This window comes from Sodiomyces alkalinus, assembly GCF_003711515.1.
Source record: "Sodiomyces alkalinus F11 unplaced genomic scaffold SODALscaffold_1, whole genome shotgun sequence".
Lineage (NCBI taxonomy): Eukaryota > Fungi > Ascomycota > Sordariomycetes > Glomerellales > Plectosphaerellaceae > Sodiomyces > Sodiomyces alkalinus.
The window spans coordinates 6,305,900-6,327,546 of NW_021167079.1; the positions used below are offsets into that span (position 1 = coordinate 6,305,900).

The window sequence follows — 21,647 nt, forward strand, 5'->3', positions numbered from 1 at the left end:
TCCCTATTCTTTTTAGTAAGCTAAGTCTAATTAATAATATATAGACGAGCGTTCGCCGATAGATTATATAAATCCACGCTACCGTAAAGAAGGCGGTTCTTTTCGTATACGTGTAGGCCGTTAGGAGGTCACTTTAGGAGAAGGACCTTAGACCTAAAAGATAACGGGTCGCTCCGCTAAACGAAGACGTCGCGCAGCTAAGCTTTAGAGCAGGGCGATAAGGGTAATAGCTACCTTTAAGCCTAAAGGATAGCACCTGGTGTATCGTCGTCGTAGCGATTATATGGGCTAAGAAAACCCGCGCTAATAATATAACGGCTTAACGGGCCTCCGCTAACTATACGCCGGAGGAGGAGACTAAGGCTAGGGTTACTATAAACCCGGATTAGTATATCCCACGCTTTATAGTATAGGAGCTTACTAAGGGCGAAACGGTAAATTATCTTATATCCAGCGAAGAGTTTAAGTAGTTAGTTAAAGGGCTATAGACTAATAACGCCGACTATATATCTTTAACGGCTAATAGTCGATAAAAGACCGGAAAGAGAGCGGGGTACTCTATAGAGGAAAATAGTATACTACGTTATAGGAGAAGACTAGTAATCCCCGAGGAGGTAATAATTAGGACGGAGATCCTATGCTAATATCACGATAATCTCTATACGGGATATATAGATGTAAATAAGATATTAGAACTAGTATCGAGGAAATTTTATTAGGTTAACCTAGCGTATAACGTTCGCGAATACGTCGCTATATACTTAGCTTATTAAGGCGCTTAGGTATTAAGGTATAAACGGCACCGATAACTTTAGTCGCTACTACTATTATCGTACCCGTTTTAAGAAATCGCTATAGATTTTATTACGGGTTTTTTACCCGTGAAGGGCAGGGACGGCTAAACTTATAACGCCGTACTAGTAATCGTTAACCGCTTAACGAAGTATATACTTTTCGTACCGATCTATAAGATACTTATAGTACCCTAGTTAGCTCTATCCTTTATAATAAGGTTAAGTGTTGTTTCGGAAGCCTAGAGGGAATTATAAGCGATAGGGATAAACTTATTATAAGTCGGTTTTAGGAGGAGTTCTGCCGAGAAAGGGCGACTACTTACCGACTATCCACCGTATTCTACCCCTAGACGGACGGGCAGACCGAACGGATATACTAAACACTACTTAAGTTCCTAAGGATAATAGGGGCGGAGGCCGCTAATTACTAGCTAATCTGGTTATAAGAGGCTAAGTTCGCGTATAATAATAGTCTATATAGTTCTATTAGAGTATTACTATATAAGGCACTCTACAGGTATTACCCGAGGATAGTAGAGTACGTTAAACCTAGAGATAATACCACGGTATAAGGCGTTAGGGAACGCGTTAAACGGTTAGCGGATATCCGCTAACGGGTCCGCGCCTATTAGGAGGCAGCGGTTAAGACCTAGGCTAAGCACTATAATAAGAGGTATAAGCCTAGGAGTTTTAAAAAGGGAGAATTTATAGGGCTAGCCACTATTAATTTCCTATTTAAGGCCGGCTTAAAACTTATACCGCGTTATATCCGGGTAGAGATTTTAGATTGAATCGGCGAGCTAGCGTATAGGGTTCGCCTACTACCGTAGTACTTAAGGATATATAACGTGTTTTCGGTATCACTATTAGAACCGTGGAAAGACGGGCTTATAGCGGAGGGTTCGGCGAATAACCTACTACTGCTTATAGAAGAGTAGGATAAGTAGGAAGTCGAAGATATTATAGCCTATAAGGAGGAATAAGGACGGAAGTTCTACCTTGTAAAGTGGGCGGGCTAGCCCGTGGAGTATAATACCTAAGAGCCCGAGGACTACTTAGAGAACGTTCTAGCTATCGTAAAGCGTTATTAGAAGTAAAAGAAATATATATATAAGAAGTAGGATAACTACTAGCGCCGAATAGCCGGTATATAGAATTAAACCACGAGTAAGAAATTAATACTATCTTATATAGCGGAATAGTAAATAAGGTAAGGGAAAGCTATATATAGGGGGTAATAACGCTAAAAGGCGACTATAAGATAACCGACCCCTAACGCTATTAATATAGTGCCTACAGCTACTGGAAAAATCTATCCTTTAGTTATCGAAACCTTTAAAGGAGTCGTTATCGCTGCTAATAACGATAACCTCCTTTAAGGGATTAGTATCCTCTATCTTAATATTATCGGAGTCGGGCTTAGTACCCTCCTCCTTTATCTCCTCCTCCTCCTTAAACGGGGCGGTTACGAGCGATAGCTCGACGCTAACTTTAGGGCTATTAGCGGTAATAGGCGAGGCGATAGGGGAAGCGATATTAGCGGTAGGGGAGACGATACTAGCGGCGGGAGAGGCGATACTAACGGCGGGGGAGGCGATACTAACGGCGGAGGAGGCGACGCTAGCGGCGGGGGGCGGCGATTACTCGGCGATATTCTCCTTATTATTCGCAAGGACGTAAATTTAGGGCTTATAGGTAGTAGTACGGCGGCCGGCGAAGGCGGCGGATATAAGGGGGCGATAGTAAGGCTCGCTAACGTTTACGAGGGCGGCGGCTAGACCCTGTAGGCGAGGGAACGTATTTATACCGTGCTAGTTAAGGCCGGCGGCTTAAGCCGCACGCTTATCGGGATATTCTTCGACGTCCGCGCTACGGAGCTCGCGGACGGCACGCCGTAGCGTAATAAAGGTGATAAGGCTATAGTCCGTAAAAGGCGTAACTATTCCTATAAGGGAATAGGCCTTATCGACCTAAAGGTTATTAACCTAGAAGAGGTTAGTATAAGCCGACCGAACAGCGAACGATAAGTATAAACCCGTATTATTAGGTTAATAGTTAATAAAGACCGAATTAACGATAGCTCGTTAAGTATAAGGCGGTTAGTAGTAGCGGCGGCAGGGGGATAAGTAGCTTTATCTAAAGCCTTACGGAATTATTTATATACGGCCTAAAGCCGTAAATAGAAGTAGCGCCGACTAGTCGGCGCTAATTCCTTATTAGCCTTTTTTTAGAGAATGCTAGTGGTGATATTCTAAATAGTCTAGGCAGCTCCTAGAAGGCTATCGGGAATCTAAAAACGCTTTAGAAGCCGAACGTTCGGCGAAGGTAAGGATAAACTTATAGATATACACGCCTAGTATAAGCGTAGATAGACGACGCACCTATATATATTAGAACTAAAATAGTTAATATAATCTATATAAATATCGGTAGCTAAGGAGGCTACGTAACGACTATAAGGCGGATTATTAGAAAACCTTCCTAGCTATCTATCGCCCGTATTATAAGGTATACGGCGTAACTCACGTATAACGCCGAGTAAAAAAGATATATTAGCGATTAGTCGATATTAGGAAATAAAAAGAATATCATAGCGATTATTTGGCTATAATATAGATATAAATATAAATATATAGTAAACTAAAACGTAATATAAAGAATAAAGATTACGTGAGGAAAAGGAAGAAGAGAAGAATAATTACGGGGGAGCTATAAGAACTATTATTCACGAGGCGAATAATTGCTTTAGTTACGAATCTAGCCAGAGAGGGAGTAAGTATAAAGAACGGTAAGAATAAATTTAGTAATACTATATACCACGATAATAAAGGAAGGTATAGCGACGAGCGCGATATTATAAAACGCGGCGAGTAATCGCCGGCTATTACGCGGGATACTAGAAAAGGGAATAGTATTTAGTAAGCGAGTCGGCTATATAATTACCGCCGATAGTTTACTGATTACCTAACGATACGTAGAAGGAAGTCGTGATATTTAGAAGGAGGTATATAGCCTTACCGGTGCTGACTAAGTATAAGCGCTAACCGGACGGCGGAGTTTATATAAGGCTAGAGTTATACGCACGTTCCGCTCGGTAAGGGGAATAGAACGGGCCTAAGGGACTAACCCCGTTAAAGAGGGGGTAGTATAAGGAACGGAGTAGCACTATAGATTAGCACTATATAGGATTAGAGATACGCTCGGATCGCCGAGTACTCGGCGAGACTAAACTACTACATTAGCACGGAGGGAGAAAAGTCTTCTTTTCCTCCTTAAGTTAAAGTCTTAATAATATATAACTATTAAGTCCGAATAATATTATCCGTTACGGTGTATCTTTTCCCTAGTATTATAGCCTATTCCTTAATATATTAATTCTAGGTATACCTATTATTAAATAGGCCTTTTTAGATCGTGGATATAAGTCTTATAGATACTATCCCTTAGCTATACTATCGAGATAATACCGTATTAATAACCGGTTAGTCCGTGATATATCTACTGTTATTAACCCGATAAGCTGAGTATATCTTATCGTCTCTTACTTAGTATGTCCGTGATATTAGTATAGTTATATTACCGAGAGAACTATATAGGGTAGTTAGATAAGCTAAGTCTATCCTTACTCTATCCTATATAGGTTCTACGCGGGGCCTATATATCGGCCTTATGGGCTATATCGGCCTAATAAAAAGCCCTTTAGTAGGATATAGAGATAAATTCCCGGAAAACGGGGCCTACCCGGGCTTAGACGGGAACCCCGCCGCTATTACGCTACCGGAATAGTATTAAGATTTCGCTAATATCTTTAACGTCGAAAACGCCGGACGGCTACTAATATACTAGTAGTAGGACCACGCTATTAAGATTAAGGAAGGGAAGAAGCCTCCCTACGGTTCTATTTACCCCCTCGCCGTATAAGAGCTCGAGGTACTACGCTAGTACCTATAGGACGCCGTTATAAAGGGCTGGATTAGACCGTCTACTAATCTAGCCGGTGCCCCTATCCTGTTTATCCCTAAAAAGGGTGGTAAGCTACGCCTCTATATTAACTATAGAGGGCTAAATAAGGTGACCGTTAAGGACCGTACCCCCTTACCCCTTATCCACGAAATCTTAGATCGGTTATCTTTAGCGTAGTACTACACTAAGCTGGATCTTAAGGACGTATACTACCGATTACAGGTTCGGGAGGGCGGTAAGTGGAAAACGGCGTTCTGGATAAAATACGGTCACTACGAGTATCTCGTGATGCCGTTCAGTCTTATAAACGCCCCCGCGAGCTTCTAACGCTATATTAACCAAGTATTATCCGGCCTTATCGATACTATCTATATAGTATACCTCGATAATATTCTTATCTATAGTAAGGGCTTAGTTACCCACTGCGTACACGTCCACGAGGTCCTTACTAGGCTTAGGCAGTAGTCCCTGTATACTAACCCTAATAAGTGCGAATTCGAGACTCAAGACGTTAAATTCCTCGGTTTTATTTATAGCCCTAATAGGGTACGTATAGACCTATCCTGCGTTAAGGTAATCCGCGACTAGGAGCTTCCTAATAGTGTTAAGAAGATATAGGTCTTCCTAGGCTTTACGAGTTTTTACAGGCGCTTTATTAAGAACTACTCTAAAGTGGCCGCCCCTCTTATAGACTATCTTAAAGGGGGCTATATAGGGGGCCCTACTAGGGGCCACGCCGGGGTTCTTATGCTTTCCTAGCAGGCCTAGGTCGCGTTCGAAGAAATAAAGCTATTATTTTAGAAGGTACCGGTCCTACGGTATTTTAACCCTGCTCTGCCTATACGAATTAAGCCAGACGCTTCCGCTTTTATAATTAGGGCCGTTACTAGTTAGCTTAAGGATAGGCTATAGAGGTCTATTACGTTTATATCCCGTAAGCTCTGCGGCGCCGAGCTTAATTATAGTATACCCGATTCTAAGCTTATAGCTATTATTAAGTCTTTTCGGATATAGCGGCACTACATGGCTTATAGTTAGAGCCCTATAGTGGTCCTAATAGACTATCTAAACCATCGCCACCTACTGGATAAGCCGAAGCTTAAGGGGTAGCACGTGCGGTGGCTTAAGGAGCTCGCCCCGTTTAATTTTAAGATCCGGCACCGCCCGGGAACGTTGAATCCCGCGGATAGGTTATTAAGGAAGCCCTAACACGCGCCCTATAAGCGCGCCCTAGTTACTAACCGGGCTAAGGCGGTAGAGTCTTTTTCTAAGCGTTTTATAGGCTATATTGGGAACTAGCGTGGTTCCCGTGCTACCCTAGTTTCTATTCCCGCTCTTAACTCCCCTTTACCGGAAAAGGTAATAAAGGCGTAGGCGGATAATCCCTCTTTAGAGTCCTTCTCGAGGCATCTTATCTTAGGCTATATCGGGAACTAATATAGTTCTCGTAATAGCCCCGATTATAATTTTCCCGCTCCTCTTACTTTAGTAGTTAAGACGTAAGCAGATAACCTTTCTTTAGAGCCCGCTCCTCCTATCTTAGTAATAGAGGTATAAGCGGATAATATTTCTCCGAAGCGCTCTGCCTTAGGCCTATATAGGACCTAGGATAGTACCCGCGTTATTCTCGCTCTTAACCCCCCCTTACCGGAAAAGGTGGTAAAGGTGTAAGTGGATAATCTTTCCTTAGAGCCCTTATCGAGACGCCTTATTTTAGGCCTTATCGGGAACTAGCGTGGTTCCCGTAATACCCCTGAGTCTAACCCTATTTTTCCCGCTTTTAATTCCCTTACCTTACTAAAAGAGGTGGTAGAGGCGTAAGCGGATAACCCTTTTTGTATTAGATAGCGTAGGGCCTATAGTAATAATACTATATACAGATACTAGTCTAGGAGCGGTGGTATCCTTTATTTTAAGAATCGCGTTTTCGTGCTACACCAATCTAGCCTCTAATAAAAGGTTCTATAGTATTTCTATAATAAACCTAGTATAGGATACTATGGAGTTATAAGGACTATTAAGAGGATTTCGGACTTCTACTTTTAGAATTATTTACCTAGGAATATATGTTAATTTATACCCACCTATAGCGTGTGTTAACGTACTAAGCCGCGGTATTATAAGTCTTATAGTAAGCTAGCGAGTCTCCTAATATCCTAGCGCCCCTTTATAAAGATATCTATTAACTTTATCACGGGGCTACCGCCGGTCTATAGCCTAGGCCGTAAAAGGGATACTATCCTCGTAGTAGTATACCGTCTAATAAAGTATTCTATTTCTATCCCTATAAGTAGTGCCCTAATAGCAGAAGGACTTGCTAAGTCCCTATAGTATCACGTTTGTCGCAATTTTAGCCTGCCTAATGGTATTATATTAGACCGAGGCTCGCTATTTAGAAGCCATTTCTAGGCAACGCTATATCGATATTTAGGTATAGCCAGGCGCCTATCTATAGCGTAGTACCCGTAAACTAACGGATAAACGGAGCAGCAGAACCAGAACCTTAAGCACTATCTTTGCGTTTTCTGCTTACAGGAATAGGATAACTAGGTTAATCGGCTACCGTTAGCAGAGCTCACCTATAATATAGCGTAGTATTCTACAATACGTTATACCCTATCCGATACCCTAATAAGCTATAACCTAAGGGGACCTAATAAAGTATAGCTTCCGAGGGCAGGCGAGGTCCGCGCCGCTAAAGCCGAGACCCGGGCGGAATACCTTATAGCCTAGCGCCGGTCTATTTCGGATCTTATTAAGAAGGCGCAGGCCTCCTACGAATAGTATTATAATAACGGCTATGCCTAGCGGAGGTTTAAGGTAAACGAGTACGTCTTACTATCCACGAAGAATATCCGATAGAAGAGGCCCTCCTAAAAGCTTAGCGATAAGTTTATCGGACCTTATAAGGTAACTAAAATCGTCGGCACATATAGTCTAGCCTACTAATTAGACTTACTAAAGGGTATAAGAATTCATAACGTCTTCCCGGTTTCCCTGCTAGAACTATAAAGGTTCCGCGATAGGTTATAACCGAAACCACCTATAGTCGACGTTGAACTAGATTCGGATAAGTACGAGGTTAAAGCCGTCCTAGACTACCAATACTAAGGAAAACGGCGCTAGTATCTAATTAAATAGGCGGGCTATAGTAACGAAGAGAATACCTAAGAGCTAAAGCGAAATATCCCCGACGAATTTATCGACGCCTACTTTAAGACGAAACTTATAGGGAACTATATAGGATTATACATTATTCCCACGGGAGACCTTATAGACACGATATAAGCACGTTATCCTATCTTCCCTCCTTCTTACGGATAATAAGGCTTACCAAGAACTAAGCGGGCTTACGCACTATTCCCGTAGGGGACCTAATAGAGATAAGGAACTATAAATCGGCTAGATCAACCTAGTAAAGCCCTTTAGTAGGTCGCGGAGATTAATTCTTAGGCAGGGACCCCCCCTTAATCCAGAAGGGGACTCTATAGGCGTTACCGCCTCGGTTACTATATTCCCCCTTTTAAGCGTTTTAGTCTTATCTTAAACGCGACGCCCCGACCCCGTTCCTATTCTTCTAGTATAATAGCTTATCGCCTCGAGCTCTACTTTCCTCCCTACTTAACCGTTATAATAGAGACACGATTATATTATAATAGAAGTATAGTTAGGACTATTAGGGTTACAATAGGAATACTCTAAAGCTGGTTAAAAAAAAAAGAAAAAACCTAACCCGAAGACTAGTAAAAAACCTAAAAAAAAAAAACCGTTCCTCTATATATACTATCACGGCCCCTTTATGGTGTCCTTAAACCCTACTAACTCGTTATCTAAAGGGGTAGACTCACGTCTAACCACCTCGTTATCCTCTATATATACCTAGCTCTGCCCCACGGCAGCAGCTATTACCCCCTTTTACCTACTACCCGCAGATAGCGTCGAAGGATAAAAAGATAGTGGCGTCTTCGCCTACTACCTCTTCTTCTTCTTCCCTGATAAAGGAGTTAAGGGCGTTAGAGCCTTCTTCCCCTTACCCTTCTTCACTAATAAGGTCGGCACTATAATATTATTATTAGGCACTTTATAAGGATCCGGGGGACCCTAAGGACCTTACGGTATAAAGTCTTAAGGTTACATAGGGCCACTATTACTAAATATATTATCATCTATAAAGCTAACCCCCGCGGGGGCTAAGGCAGGCCCTAAAGGTATAGGCAGGTCTCCCTAAGCCTAGGCTAGGTTAAGAGCGGCTATCTGCTTAAAAGTAATAGCCGTCCGCTCCTAGGCCGCGAGGTCGCGCTCGTATGACGTAAGGCGTTATTATTTAATATTAAGGCGTTTCTACTCGACGGCTAGACGCTACTGCTATAGCCCGACGAATTACTTAAGGATTAACTCTATACTATTAAGCCTTTTATGGATATCTTCCGCCGTTTTCTAGCGGGCGTCGGTAACTTCCTTAGCTTAATGCCGAGTAGCTATAGCTTTCTTAGCAGATAACCGGTTAACCTTTAGCGTCGCTTAACCTAAAGCCTCTTTAAAGATAACCTAGTATCGAACTACTATAGCCTAGTACCGTATAGAATTAATAAGGGGACACGGTTAGTAATACTTACGCGATAACTCTTATTCAGGCCACCTTTATCGATAGCGATAACTAAAACCTTTTAAAGCTGCTCGGTAGTATTCTTACCGGCGATAGGAAGCTGCTATATGTGTTAGACTAATAGGACCACGGAGTAGTCTATAAAGGGAGGGGCTATAGGGATTAAGTGATAATAAAGATATATAACTTACCACGCGGCACTTTAGGCTATTATACTTAGAGTAGTAGTAGCACTTATTTATACGCCGACCATTATCGGCGTGTTAGTAGGTCACGGCCTTAATAGTATATATCTTCTCCTTAAAGTTAATCGTTACTAACTTACCCGTATAACGTATATAGGGGGCCCTTAGATCCCCGCCTATACCGATATCTACTATCCTCTAGTATAGAGCGACCGACGGTGTAGTAGTCGATATTAAAGGCGTAGCCGTAGTGGGAGTAGGAGGCTCTAGCGTAGCCGGCTACGGGGCGGACTGCTTAGCGGACTACGAGGACGATACCGTAGCCGTAGTCTTAAGCCTCTTAGAGGCCCGTGTTATACTCGTAGGAGTAGCGGCGTGTTTATTATTATCGTCCTAGGAAGGTATAGTGACTACGCGTAGTTAGCTAGTATTATAGACTAAAGACGTTTAGAAGTACTTATAAGACGGTAGTTATTTAATTAATAGAGACTATAAGTCGTTAGTACACGATATCTTAGATTAAGGGGAAAAACTCACGAAGAGTAGCACGATCGAAAAATTAAGTAAAGAAGAGGAAGAAAAGGAATAGGAAGAGGGAGTAATAGCAGGTTATAAGATATCCCCTATAACGGTTATATGGCACCTATTTTTAGTATAAAGAAGGAAGCTACGAGTTCGCGGAAGGAGTAACGTTAGACCTCACGTGACACTAGCTTAGGAGCCTTTATAGATAAATTAAAGGGATAACCTAGGAGGATAAAGGGGCAGGTCTAAAAGGCTTTTAGGGGGGAACCACCCTAGAACCTATTAGGGTCCAGGCTAGGATATTAGCTTAAGTAGTTTAGTCGACGAAATATACCCGGGTTAGGGCTATAGCCAAGGAAGGCTCCGTATAGGAACTAGGCGGGGACCCGTTAGGGTCCTATCGTGGGAGGCTTTAGTTCGGGGTATCGGGGAATTTAGAGATAGACTCGGAGGCTAGGCTTTCGGGGGAGCCGAGGGGCCAGTATAGATCGGGCGCTCCTAAGGATAGGAGTATCTGGGGGAGGTCGCTATATTAGGTGCCTATAGTAGTAGTTATAATAGGTCCCCTATGTAAACCTATAGGGGTCCAGGTATGACTAGTCTAAGACCCCTCGAGGTATAAATAAAGTAAGTTATTATATAGTAAACAGAATAGTCCCTTAAAGTAAATAATATAGCCCTCGAGGAAGTAAATAAGTAGTCCTCGAGGAGTAGAGCGTAGCCTTAAGGAGCGAGGGAGCCTCCCCTTTAAAGGGGGAGGCCAGTGATTAATCTGATTCTTTAGCTATACCTATGTTCTGACTCTATTATAATCCTATCGTGATTACACCTGGTTCCTTACTTAACCCTAGCTTTTCACTCTTTGCGACTACCTATTTAACACTATACCTTTATCTAGTTAACGCGTTTATCTAGTTATTCCTCCGTTAGCATAGCTAGGTTAACGTTCGTATACGGGGGCAGGTTAGGGTTATATGCGGGTCCTATTATGACTATAGTCTAGGGAACGAGGACGGCGATAGGGGTAAAGGTAGCGGTAGAGGTAGTGCTAGCGATAGGAATAGACGTAGTAGTAGATATAGGGATAAGTGCCGGTGCGGTGGTAGATACGGGAGCCATGTTAGTTCCCGGCGTATTCCCGTTATATTCCTTATTAGCGGAGTTATAGGCGTCTTCTATAAAGGCGGTCTCGCTATCGCGGAGCTACCGCTTAAACTAACTAGTAGCCTTATTAAAATCGAAGGTAGGATCGTTTGTTTCGTGATAGTTACATATCTTAGTAACTCTCCTTAACGGTCTTCGCGCCCTTAAAGGGTAAAGCGATTAAAATATTAAATAGGTAGTCGTAAAGAGTGAAAAGGTAGGGTTAAGTAAGGAACCAGATATAGTTATAATAGGATTATAATAGGGTTAGAATATAGGTAGAGCTAAAGAATCAGATTAATCGCTGGCCTTCCCCTTTAAAGGGGAGGCTCCTCCGCTCCTTAAGACTATGTCCCGCTACCCCTTAAGGACTACTTATTTACTTCCTTAAGGGCTACCTTATTTACCTCGAGGGACTATTCTATTTGCTATGTGATGACTGCTTTATTTATGCCTTAAGGGGTCTTAGACAGGGACACGCCTAGACCTCTACGGGTTCACACTGGGGACCCATTATAACCACTGCTACAGGCACCTAACAGGCGCGATTTCGACGTTATACGCCTTTTAGCCAGCGTCCGTAAGGTCGAGATATTATATAGGGGTACGCCTAAGCGTTATAGAGGGGAAAGAGTCGTAATTCGGTATTATAGGCTCCTCGGGGGCTTAAGTCGGATCGACTAGGCGGAGAAACCGCTATACGTTATTATAGGAAATAACCGATTCGTATAGGTATCGCTAGAGCTCCTAATCCTTATAGGTTTTATATATAAGAGGGCTAAGATACGATATCTTAACGGTTATATAATAGGATTATAAATAGTTATAAGGTGTTATAAAAAGGTTATAGTATAGACTCGCTATATCGGCGCGGCTAGATAGCTCTTTAATCGGTAGTAGTAAAGGTAATAGGGTAGGTAATTCACTTAGTAAGTAAGACTCTGAATTATCAGATAAAGCGTAGTCAAAATCGTCACAAAATAGGTCAAAATTAATGAAGGCAATTATATGTTATTATAACTGTGTCAGACCGTCAGGGAAACGCTGCCACCGTATATTATATGGTGCAGATTCTGTAAGCGTCCACCCGGATTATACTCTTAGTAATCCGGCCTATTACGTAACCGAAAAGACTGTGGTCTGTTCGATATATACCGCGTAGACTTTTCCTTCCCTCCTTTCCTTATTTCGAATAAACTATATTTTCGGCCTTAATACGTGAACAACTTTTAACAAGCCGTCATATAATCTAAAACATTGTCGAGCGAGTGGACACAATAACTTCTTGCATAAGAGGCAGATATCCTTTACGCCTAAAAAGTGGAAAGCTTCATAACTATATTACGCTCTAAAGATCAGCTGCACTAGTTGAGCCACCATGTTACTGAGTTCCGAATCCTCCAGTCGGGCCAAATGCTTCTCGCGAAGAAAGAATCCTAGGACCAAAGCACCGGAGACCGTCATCAGTAAGCACAAAGCGAGCCAAGAGAAAACTCGTGCGAAGCTGACTACAGCGACAAGCCTCGGGCCTGCGGGAAACGCTCTGAACTCGCCCTGGGTTTCATTGAAGTTGCGGCTGAGCACGCTCCATGCGCCCAGGTAGCTCTGGCGGAGCAGGCCGTGGGTGTGGTAATCGATGTTGTCGTGCGAAGGCAGCTGAGACGCATTGGTGATGGCGATCATGGTCATCATGTCTGGCAGCAGCCAGATGGCCTCGCGGACCCACGGGTCCGGCGCGAACTCGACCTCTTCGATCGGAGTCTGGTCTTCAATGACGCGTCCGTTGATATACCTTGCACGACGACTCGTCGTCACGCCCGCGGTGAAGCTAACTCGTCCGATCAGGAAGCAGTTCTCGCTCGAGCCAGTAGCTCTAGCTCGTGGCTTGTAATAGGGCAGCGCGTCCATGTCGCCGAATATGGTGTTCGTCAGCTCCCTACACGGAGGGTCTGTAGCCTCATGGCGATCCAGCAACACTACGACCGTCTTGTTGCCCGAAAACCTGTACGGTGGCGGCGGCTGCTCCCAGTTGCTAGGAGCAGAACGTATGTCTGATCCGTTGTAGACAAAGCTGACTCCAGACGTGTAGTAGAAAAAGGGGTCGTCATTCACTAATGACAAGTCCCCGCCATTGAGCTCGTCCCACTCTTCTGCGCCCATCTCGTCCGCGGAACGGTACCAATGTATCCCGTGAATATCTATGCACGGCATAAGAACATTCACGACCACCGAGTCAGGGAGCAGACCGTCGTCATTCATGATATGGCGGCATCCGTTTCCAGTTACCGACCTGCCGTGTGCGTCCATGGTAGAAGGATCCGCCCAAGCAAGACCAGCCAACCCAACGCCGGTCCTGAGATGTGGTCTCTTGTCAAAAGATCCTTGGGCGTTATACCAATACCAGGCGCCGAGACTACCCGGACCGGGGGTGGTAGCAGAAACTGCGTTAACGGAGAGCCGAGACCCCGACGTCCAGTTCACGGAACCAGTCAAGAGAGGGCCCGTGAAGGCTTGGATGAAGATAACGATAGTGAGAAGCGATATCATCAAGCTGTCTCGGCGAATTTCGACTCCCAGTAGCAGCTTCCACCGAAGCATAGACGACACGCGCTCGAGCGTCAGGCTAGTAGGCTCTTTGGATAGCATATAGCGGGCGCAGCCCCAGAGGACGGTGGCAGACCAGGTGCCAGCGACAGTCTTGATGACCACCAGCGCCACGGAGACGAGTGTCGTGATATCGCTGACTTTGAATAGCAGCCTGCCTTCTGTAATCCGTGAGCTGGTCTCATCTCCAGCACGATATCCGTGCAGTGCTAGGGCTATACAGAGCGCCACTGCAACGCAGCAACTTGCATGAACAGACAAGAGAAGCCACGCCCGCGAGATCTGGGTTAAAAACCACCGGTTGGTTTTTTGGGTCTGGCTGCAGACTAAGCGCCGTCACCTCCTGCTGTTGTTTTTCTGATTGCTGCCTCGAGCGAACGCTGTCTCCGTGGGGTTTCTGGCCTTCTGTCATCTTGAGGGTTGTGGTATATTTCGTCGAGGTATCGTGGAGTGGGAAGTAAGGAGTACTGTTAGCCGATTCGATGCTGAGCTATGGCTACATATATCGTACTTGCTTAGCGATCAAGTCAACATTTATTTAACCCTCGTTCATACTGCTGCGTCTCAACCCTGCGTTCTGGGCTGCATCATCGGTCGCTCTGACTTATCATAATTCGTCGTCTCAGCTCTGTGGTGTGGCGTGCATGTGGTTTAGTTCAAATGTTTAGTCTACCTGCATCTACGGTATGCACCCGATGCGGATGTTCTTCAGCTCGCCTCTGGCACTGCATGCAGCCAATATTTTACAAGGGTATAGGAATCACGCTGCATGATAGGGTGGCCCGCAACAGGTTTGTTGATGCCAATTTTAACCCATCCGCGATTCACGCTCAAAGTAATTAGGCCAATCTTAGTATCCGGTCATTCAAGGATATTACAAACCTATATCGCGGCAGGCACTAATGCTGCCACAGGCTTCATCATATGGCGCAAGCAAGAGTTTTAGGGCGACTGATGGTTGACTGGGGATAAGCATACAGACACGTTGCGCTCCCGAGGCAGTTTGATAGCACCCACTCTAGCACCAACGTACATACTGCGTAACTATACCAGATCTCGGGCTCCTCTAGCTACGTGGCTATGAAGTGGCTACCCTACCAATCTCTCCTCGCCAGAAACTTTGCCTTCTCGCTTGGTCCTCCGGTCTTATCGCGAGCCGCGTCGATGTGATGGGTGCGTGAATTAACGGCAGGTGCCAAGAAATTTAATTGAAGGCGAAGCTTCTGCTCGAGAAGCAGGCTGCACACTACATTTGGTATCAGCCAATGGTCACGATGTTGTCGAACTTCTGCTGACTGCAGCTGCCATTGAGTGTTCAGGAGCGTTTGGTCGACGCCGGCCCCATTTCTGCCAATCAACTGTGTATGAATAGCATAGGCAGTCTATGGGACGTGGTTGCAGATAAACTGATATTGAACTCGGAGGCTGAGCTAAGGGTAGGTGTGGGTCTGAGTGGGGCGAAAAGTTAAGCTGAGGGGTATAACGTAAGGTACCTTACCTAAGGTAGGATACAGTTCACGTGATCGAGTCTCCTATGGCCCGTGCTTTCTCGCTAAAGACTTTAGAGGACCTTTTCTTCTCTTCGGCGGGTGGATTTTTCTCTTTCCTTTCTCTTCTTCTTTTCCTTCTTCAAAGTTGATTACCCCGGAGGAAGAAATAAGGCCCTGCGATCCCGGACAGCTGGACTCCCCTCGGGGAGACCAGCATCCATGGGCACAGGGTTGAACAGATTTCGGGCAGATGGATGCTCTTTTTTGACGCGGCGCTTTCAAGAATTGGGAACTCGATTCACACGTTTATCCGATCCCGTTGAGTGCTCGACATTTTATTGTCCGTACCTATCTATCGTAGATCACGTCCATCCGGACCCTGCGCTGGTTATGCATGGCGGCCGGGGAGGTTACGGAGAGGACTTTTGGACGATCATGGTTTGATTTCACTCTCGTCCCAGCCAGGGGAGAAAGTAATAGTGCGTCCGAAGCCAATCCCATGATCTTCCGTGTTCATCTTTGCCGATGATAATACACCATCGGTTCCTGTGTAACAGAATCAGCCTCATGTCACTCCATCCGCCACTGCTTGCAAACCATTGCTGTCTCCTTGTCGGGCATTCTCTGGCTGGTTTGTCTTCCCGGTCGATCTGTAGGAGCGTTAGAGATCGGCGACACGATGCGATGTATTATTCCGTACGGAGTATCCACGACAAATTCAAATCCAAATTCAAATCCCTCCCCCCCCCCCCCCCCCCAAAAAAAAAAAAAAAAAAAAAAAGAAGGGGGAAAAAAGGCAGAAGAAAAAAAGAAGAAGAAATGGTCGGGTCTCACATCTCAGCAAGCAGCAGACGTACATCTCTTTTCTGGTGGCACTATCGCTGCCGAACTGACGAAAGGTTGGGCAATTTTCCGTCGGGCTATTTAATGGGCCGTTTATAATAGCGGTCACGGAGGCCTAGTTTCTTCATTGCTTTATTACTGCCCAACTCTTTCGCTCGCCTTGTCCATTCATGAGCTTCCACATCTCTGATACGACTGCAACGATAAGCATATGTAACACTGCTTGACCGCCATGTGGCGCTGGCTTGTAGTTGTTTCGAGTTATCTGCTTCGCATGCCAACCAGCATGCTCCCCGCTGGTTTCACACACCCTCTCTCTCCTTGGTCGTCCGTCGCCCAGCTGGCTGCATGCCGGCCACTCCCGTGAACGGGATGCTGAGACACGACACAGCCATGGCCCATAACATTACATTCTGTCGGGCCTCGATATGGGTGCCCGCTAAGGTAAGGTACCTGCAGTAGGTACCTTAGTTTTCGAGGCTTAACTTACTTACCGCCTGGAGTAATTACTTATCACCACCTGTAGGGAATACGGACACAGACGTCGCCATTCCAAGTACCTTACCTTCGCGCATTCCGTCTCCAATCTTTCCCCCGCCTCACTCACGTACGTCATTTATTTCAATGCGATGGCAGACAGTGTTCTGTTTGGGTAATAGCATGGTTGTGTTGCGTCTTGTGTCATTTCCTGGGTCATCGTCGTCACAAATCGTGCAACTTTTTCTTTCCCATCGCGTATAGTTCTCGTCTGTCCCTGTCGCTCTTGTTACTCTGCTCCTCATTGAGGTCCCGGTGATTGCCCTCCATCTTTGCATCGCCATGTCCCACCGACGGATGCTCTCTGAGAATTCCGTGGCGTCCTCTATTTGCTCAGTTGTGCCAGGGTCAAGAAAGAAGGTCGCAATTGTCGGTGGTGGGTGTGCTGGTATTGCTGCCCTCTGGGCCCTGAACAAGAGTCACCATGACGTTTACCTCTACGAGGCTTCTTCCAAACTTGGCGGTCACACCAACACCGTCAAGTGGAGAGTAGGCAAATACGAAGTCAGCGTAGACGCCGGCTTGATCGTTCTCAACTCGGCCACTTCCTGTGAGTTAGTTACCCCCTTGCTTTACCCTCGGGGTGTTGTTCCCGCACGACAAACTTACCTGGCTTCCAGCGAACTTCCTCAATTTCCTTAAGAAAGCCAAGGTCGAAACGCAGACATCTAAAATCACATTCAGCGTCTCCCAAGACTATGGACTGTTCGAATGGGCGAGCACAAGTTTGGATGCCCTCTTCTGCCAGAGGCGCAACCTCTTCTCGCCAAGCATGTGGAGGATGATCTTCGATGTGATCCGCTTCAATCACTTCGCCGTCGAACTATTACTAGCAGACGACCCCGTTGACGGTGGCATTGTTGCCGCTAATACTCTTGAGAATAAACATCAGGCCAACGGCAACCCTGGTCGGCCGAGTCAGAAAACCGCCCAGTGTGCAGAGACCATTGGCGAATATCTCAGGAACGAAGGCTACTCTGATACCTTCAAGAATGAGTATCTCATTCCCCTGACGGCCGCCTTATTGACCACGAGCCCAGACAAGCGGATTCTTGACATCCCTGCTGCGGCCGTGGTACGGCTCATGTAGGTTTCCCATTGCTCGGATCCTCCCCCCCTGGCCCTTTCCCCCTTTTCTTCTTGCGAGCACCCAACATTGACTTGACGGGCCACGCTCTCTCCCAGGTGGAACAACCATCTTTTATCCCTAATAGGCAGCCGACCCGAATCGCTCACCTTGAAGGATTGCGGGAAGTCTTATATCGAAGCTGTCATGAGAGGCTTCCCGCCGAACCACCTTTTTCTGAACACCCTCGTCACCCACGTCTCCAACACGGCTGATGGCAAGGTCCGTGTTCATCTTCCCAATGGCCGCTCCGAGGTTTACGACCATGTTATTCTCGCGACCTCCGGCGACGAAGCCTATCGAATCATTGACCCCGCAGCAACACCCGAGGAGAGAGAAATCCTGGGCTCTTTCCAGTCGTCCGAGAGCACAGTCGTCCTGCATTCTGACCCCGCACTTATGCCAGTCACCCGCAAGGCTTGGTCGGGTTGGAACTACCTGTCGGTTTCGTCTCCTATCAAAGCCAAGCCCGACCTCGGCAGAAGCTCGCTCACCTACAACTTGAACGAGTTGCAACATATCCCTCGTGATCCCTTCGGCGATGTCCTTGTCACCATCAATCCGGTCCGTCAGCCTCATCCGAGCAAGACACAAGCTTGCTTTACCCATCGCCGCCCTCTGTACACCTCCGAGGCCGTCCATGCCCAAACCCAGCTGTACCGCATTCAAAATACCCGCGGCATCAGCTACGCCGGCGCCTGGACCGAGTACGGCTTCGACGAGGATGCATTCAGCAGCGGCCTCAAGGTCGCACAGGACCACCTTGGCGCCCGCCTGCCTTTCCGCTTTGTCGATTCCACCTACTGCCGTGGCAGCGCGCCAGTGCTTGGTATCCCAGACCTCATGTTACGGGTCGTCATTCTTCTCATTCAGGTTTTCGTGATTCAAGTCCTGGAAAGAGTACTGGCTCTCGGGGAGGACATGCTCAGCTCACGCTTTTATCACATCAAGAAACCCATCCAAAACGGCAAGGTTGTGTGAACCAGCAAGTTTATCTGGGGAGCGAAACTCTTGTGCTTCACGAAGGTTGTGACGGGTCGCGTGATATTCAGTTCTGGGACAAACTGTCGACTCGGAAAGAAAATCACTTTTTTGACATCGAAGCCATACACCGACTGGGTGGTGCTGTTCGCCAAGGTACAGAAGAACTCATAGCTCCGTCTATTGGGGCTGAGATTAGGCTTTTCTTTCCAACCTAGGGTCTCAAGCCTTGTATGCAGTAGTTGGCCTTGGATGTTTTCCTTCCATGAAACGCCTCTCTCATCGGCAATCGCCAATACAGATCCCCCCCTCACCCCAACGCAATGTTGTATGGTTGTAATACAAAAGAGCTGAAAGTTTTTGAAGTACAAGAAAATTGGGGCACCTTCTATCATGCAATCCTAACGTACACTTCCGGTTCACTTTGCGGGGTTGGGCAACCCGGCCGGCAGGTCGATGTTCCCATTGTCGTCGAATTTGGCCTCTGTCAAACATTAGCAACATTCCACGCCGAGACCCGAGACCAGTCCAAACAACAACGAGGACAGAAAGAACCTATCGAAACAGGGGAGACATACTGAAGAATGTATACGACAGCGTAACCGTCTCGATTTTCCGCGTGTTGAAATCTTGCAATATATCCGGATCCAAGTAGAAGAAGACAGGCATGTCCACAGTCTCGCCGGCCGCGAGCCGCTGCTGCTCGAAGCAGAAGCACTGGATCTTGGAGAAGTACGGGGCCACCTGCGCCGGAGTTACGCTGTACGTCGCCACGCCGACGATATCGCGATCGCTTTTGTTCGTTGCCGTGTAGAAGGCCAGGGCCGTCTCGCCAGGGAGTACACGGACTTCTCGTTGTTGCGGGACGAACTTCCAGGGTAGCACGTCCGAGACGGAGGCGTTGAAGGTGACGCGGATGCGTTTCGCGTCCTTCACGGGGATGAGCCGGGCGGCGAGAGCTTCTGCGTCGTCGTCGTAAGAGACGTTGGGGCCATGGGCACGCACTGGTTGACCTCCCCATCCTGTGGTTTGGCAGATCTGAGAGGCGGCGCGAGCGAGGTCAGGAGGGCACGCAATTGTGGGTAGGTCAGATAGCTTGTCAGGGACGTACCATTTTGTATAGAGGAACCGAGCCATAGGACAAGGCGATAGTGCCGAGGATGATACTCATGGTGTACAGCCTGCACAGAGAAACTTAGCTACCCATTTACCACAAGCTTGCCCTTCGGTCGCGTGACCCATTGATAGGAAAGAACATCGTCATACGCCATTGATGTATTCTTCTTCTTATAATGTGCGTTCACTTGTTCCATTGATGGAGCGTAAGCATTTTGTTGCCGTTGCTGGGACGGCGGCGGCCTTGAACTTGAGGCATTGCGAGATGTTCCAGGAAACCGCGTGGAGCGAATCGTTTGTGGTCGGGCATTCTGGTAGAAGAAGCGACTCCATTGGCATGAGGATTGCGCTACGTTCCTCTGAATTTTGGGGAAAGCGTTCATGTCGCGGATGTCGAAACCTGGGAAGATCTTCCTCGGGAACGGCGATGGAGAAGCTCCCGCAATCAGATGTTCGGAGTTCCTAGGTATCAATGATCATGGTACGTACCTTTATCGTGCCATGTCCCACCGAGATTGGAAAAGTACCTTATCAGTATAAGTGGGGGTCAACTGTTCCGAACTCATAGTTGGTCCGTGCCCATAATCCTGGGACGAAGCACGTGAAATTGTAGGGCAGAGTTTCTCAAAATCACGTGAGAGCACACGGTCCCCAAAAAGTTCTCGCACCAATTTCACCACCAACATTTTCTATTCCGAAATTTCGAACACATCCACCGCAACAAGTCCTCAATTTCCTCGGTCCGTGTCGCCAGTACTCACCGTCAAGATGGGCAAGGTTACCAGTATGTTGCATCCTTTCCGTTGAAACGCCTCGAAACCATACAATCGACGATTTTTCTGTCAGGCTACGAAAGCTGACATGCGTTCTCAATTTAGGTGTTCACTCTTCCCGCCGCAAGGCGCGTGCCGCTCACTTCAATGCTCCCTCCAGCGAGCGCCGCGTCATCATGAGCGCTCCTCTTTCCAAGGAGCTGCGCGAGAAGTACAACGTGAGTTTGCTCCTTCAATTCTTTCTGAAAATCTCTCCCCTCAATGGGAATGCACCGTCGTGTCCTGACCCCCTTCAAGGCTCGCAGCATCCCCATCCGCAAGGACGACGAGGTCACCATTGTCCGTGGCGCCAACAAGGGCCGTGAGGGCAAGGTCACTTCGGTCTACCGTCTCAAGTACGTCATTCACATCGAGCGCGTCAACCGCGAGAAGACCAACGGCCAGTCCGTCCCCATCGGCATCCACCCCTCCAAGGTGGTCGTCAACAAGCTCAAGCTTGACAAGGACCGCGAGGCTATCCTGGAGCGCATCAAGCGTGGCCGCGAGTCCGGCCCCAAGAGCCGTGCCTCCGCTTAAGCAGCTTGCGAGGGGGGAATCCATTTCCCTTGGGTCGCCTGGAGTGAGCGGCCCCTGCTTCAGCCCTCCCCCTGGCTTTCCTATCTCCCAGCTTGTGGGGAGGAGCTTGGAGGGGAATGATTCGTCACGACACGATACACGCATCCATCAATCAACCCGTCACTTGAGTGGATGACTTCGACCTATCCGAATCGGTCACACACCGACATTTTACCGTTTCCTCCTTTTCGGCGTTTTTCGGTCTCGAAACGATTCCCCGGTTCGACACGGGCATGACCCATGGTATGGCAAAAGGCAGGGCAAGGCAGGAAAGCCCTTTCACCCACCGCGGCGGAACAAGACATGAAGAGTAGCAACGACAAACACAAAAAATCACAACCAAAAC

General features: G+C 46.8%; 4 protein-coding genes across 4 annotated transcripts; 2 read left to right on the plus strand and 2 right to left on the minus strand.

Moving 5' to 3' along the window:
• Positions 1-2,623: 2,623 nt before the first annotated feature.
• On the minus strand, positions 2,624-16,321 carry SODALDRAFT_355628 (hypothetical protein; the record flags this gene model as incomplete). The annotated part of the gene is made up of 12 exons (XM_028613831.1): positions 2,624-2,671; positions 12,582-13,974; positions 14,052-14,064; positions 14,148-14,225; positions 14,390-14,448; positions 14,513-14,539; positions 14,940-15,202; positions 15,499-15,585; positions 15,677-15,761; positions 15,885-15,960; positions 16,145-16,199; positions 16,301-16,321. The coding sequence occupies 12 exons, from the start codon at positions 16,319-16,321 to the stop codon at positions 2,624-2,626; spliced, it is 2,205 nt and encodes a 734-aa protein (XP_028471225.1).
• Positions 16,322-16,612: 291 nt separating this feature from the next.
• Positions 16,613-19,075, plus strand: SODALDRAFT_38793 (amine oxidase). Its single transcript, XM_028615239.1, has 3 exons — positions 16,613-17,240; positions 17,311-17,776; positions 17,876-19,075. The coding sequence occupies exons 1-3, from the start codon at positions 16,973-16,975 to the stop codon at positions 18,795-18,797; spliced, it is 1,656 nt and encodes a 551-aa protein (XP_028471226.1). The 5' UTR covers positions 16,613-16,972; the 3' UTR covers positions 18,798-19,075.
• SODALDRAFT_327625 (hypothetical protein) lies at positions 18,846-20,368 on the minus strand. Its single transcript, XM_028610481.1, has 4 exons — positions 20,064-20,368; positions 19,909-19,978; positions 19,376-19,835; positions 18,846-19,281 (listed from the first exon to the last, which is right to left on the minus strand). Exons 1-4 carry the CDS (start codon positions 20,294-20,296, stop codon positions 19,217-19,219), a joined length of 828 nt encoding a protein of 275 aa, XP_028471227.1. The 5' UTR covers positions 20,297-20,368; the 3' UTR covers positions 18,846-19,216.
• Positions 20,369-20,681: 313 nt separating this feature from the next.
• On the plus strand, positions 20,682-21,262 carry SODALDRAFT_336779 (60S ribosomal protein L26-1; the record flags this gene model as incomplete). Its single annotated transcript, XM_028612624.1, has 3 exons — positions 20,682-20,697; positions 20,792-20,904; positions 20,984-21,262. 3 exons carry the CDS (start codon positions 20,682-20,684, stop codon positions 21,260-21,262), a joined length of 408 nt encoding a protein of 135 aa, XP_028471228.1.
• Between the last annotated feature and the right edge of the window lie 385 nt (positions 21,263-21,647).

Bases quoted from the DNA above. Each gene is read 5' to 3' on its own strand.
- SODALDRAFT_38793 (XM_028615239.1), top strand. From the start codon at position 16,973: ATGTCCCACCGACGGATGCTCTCTGAGAATTCCGTGGCGTCCTCTATT. The intron at 17,241-17,310 runs GTGAGTTAGTTA...CCTGGCTTCCAG, and splicing joins TCTCAACTCGGCCACTTCCT to CGAACTTCCTCAATTTCCTT. The intron at 17,777-17,875 runs GTAGGTTTCCCA...GCTCTCTCCCAG, and splicing joins GCGGCCGTGGTACGGCTCAT to GTGGAACAACCATCTTTTAT.
- SODALDRAFT_327625 (XM_028610481.1), bottom strand. From the start codon at position 20,296: ATGAACGCTTTCCCCAAAATTCAGAGGAACGTAGCGCAATCCTCATGC. The intron at 19,979-20,063 runs GTATGACGATGT...TTCTCTGTGCAG, and splicing joins AAGAAGAATACATCAATGGC to GCTGTACACCATGAGTATCA. The intron at 19,282-19,375 runs GTATGTCTCCCC...AATGTTTGACAG, and splicing joins GCTGTCGTATACATTCTTCA to AGGCCAAATTCGACGACAAT.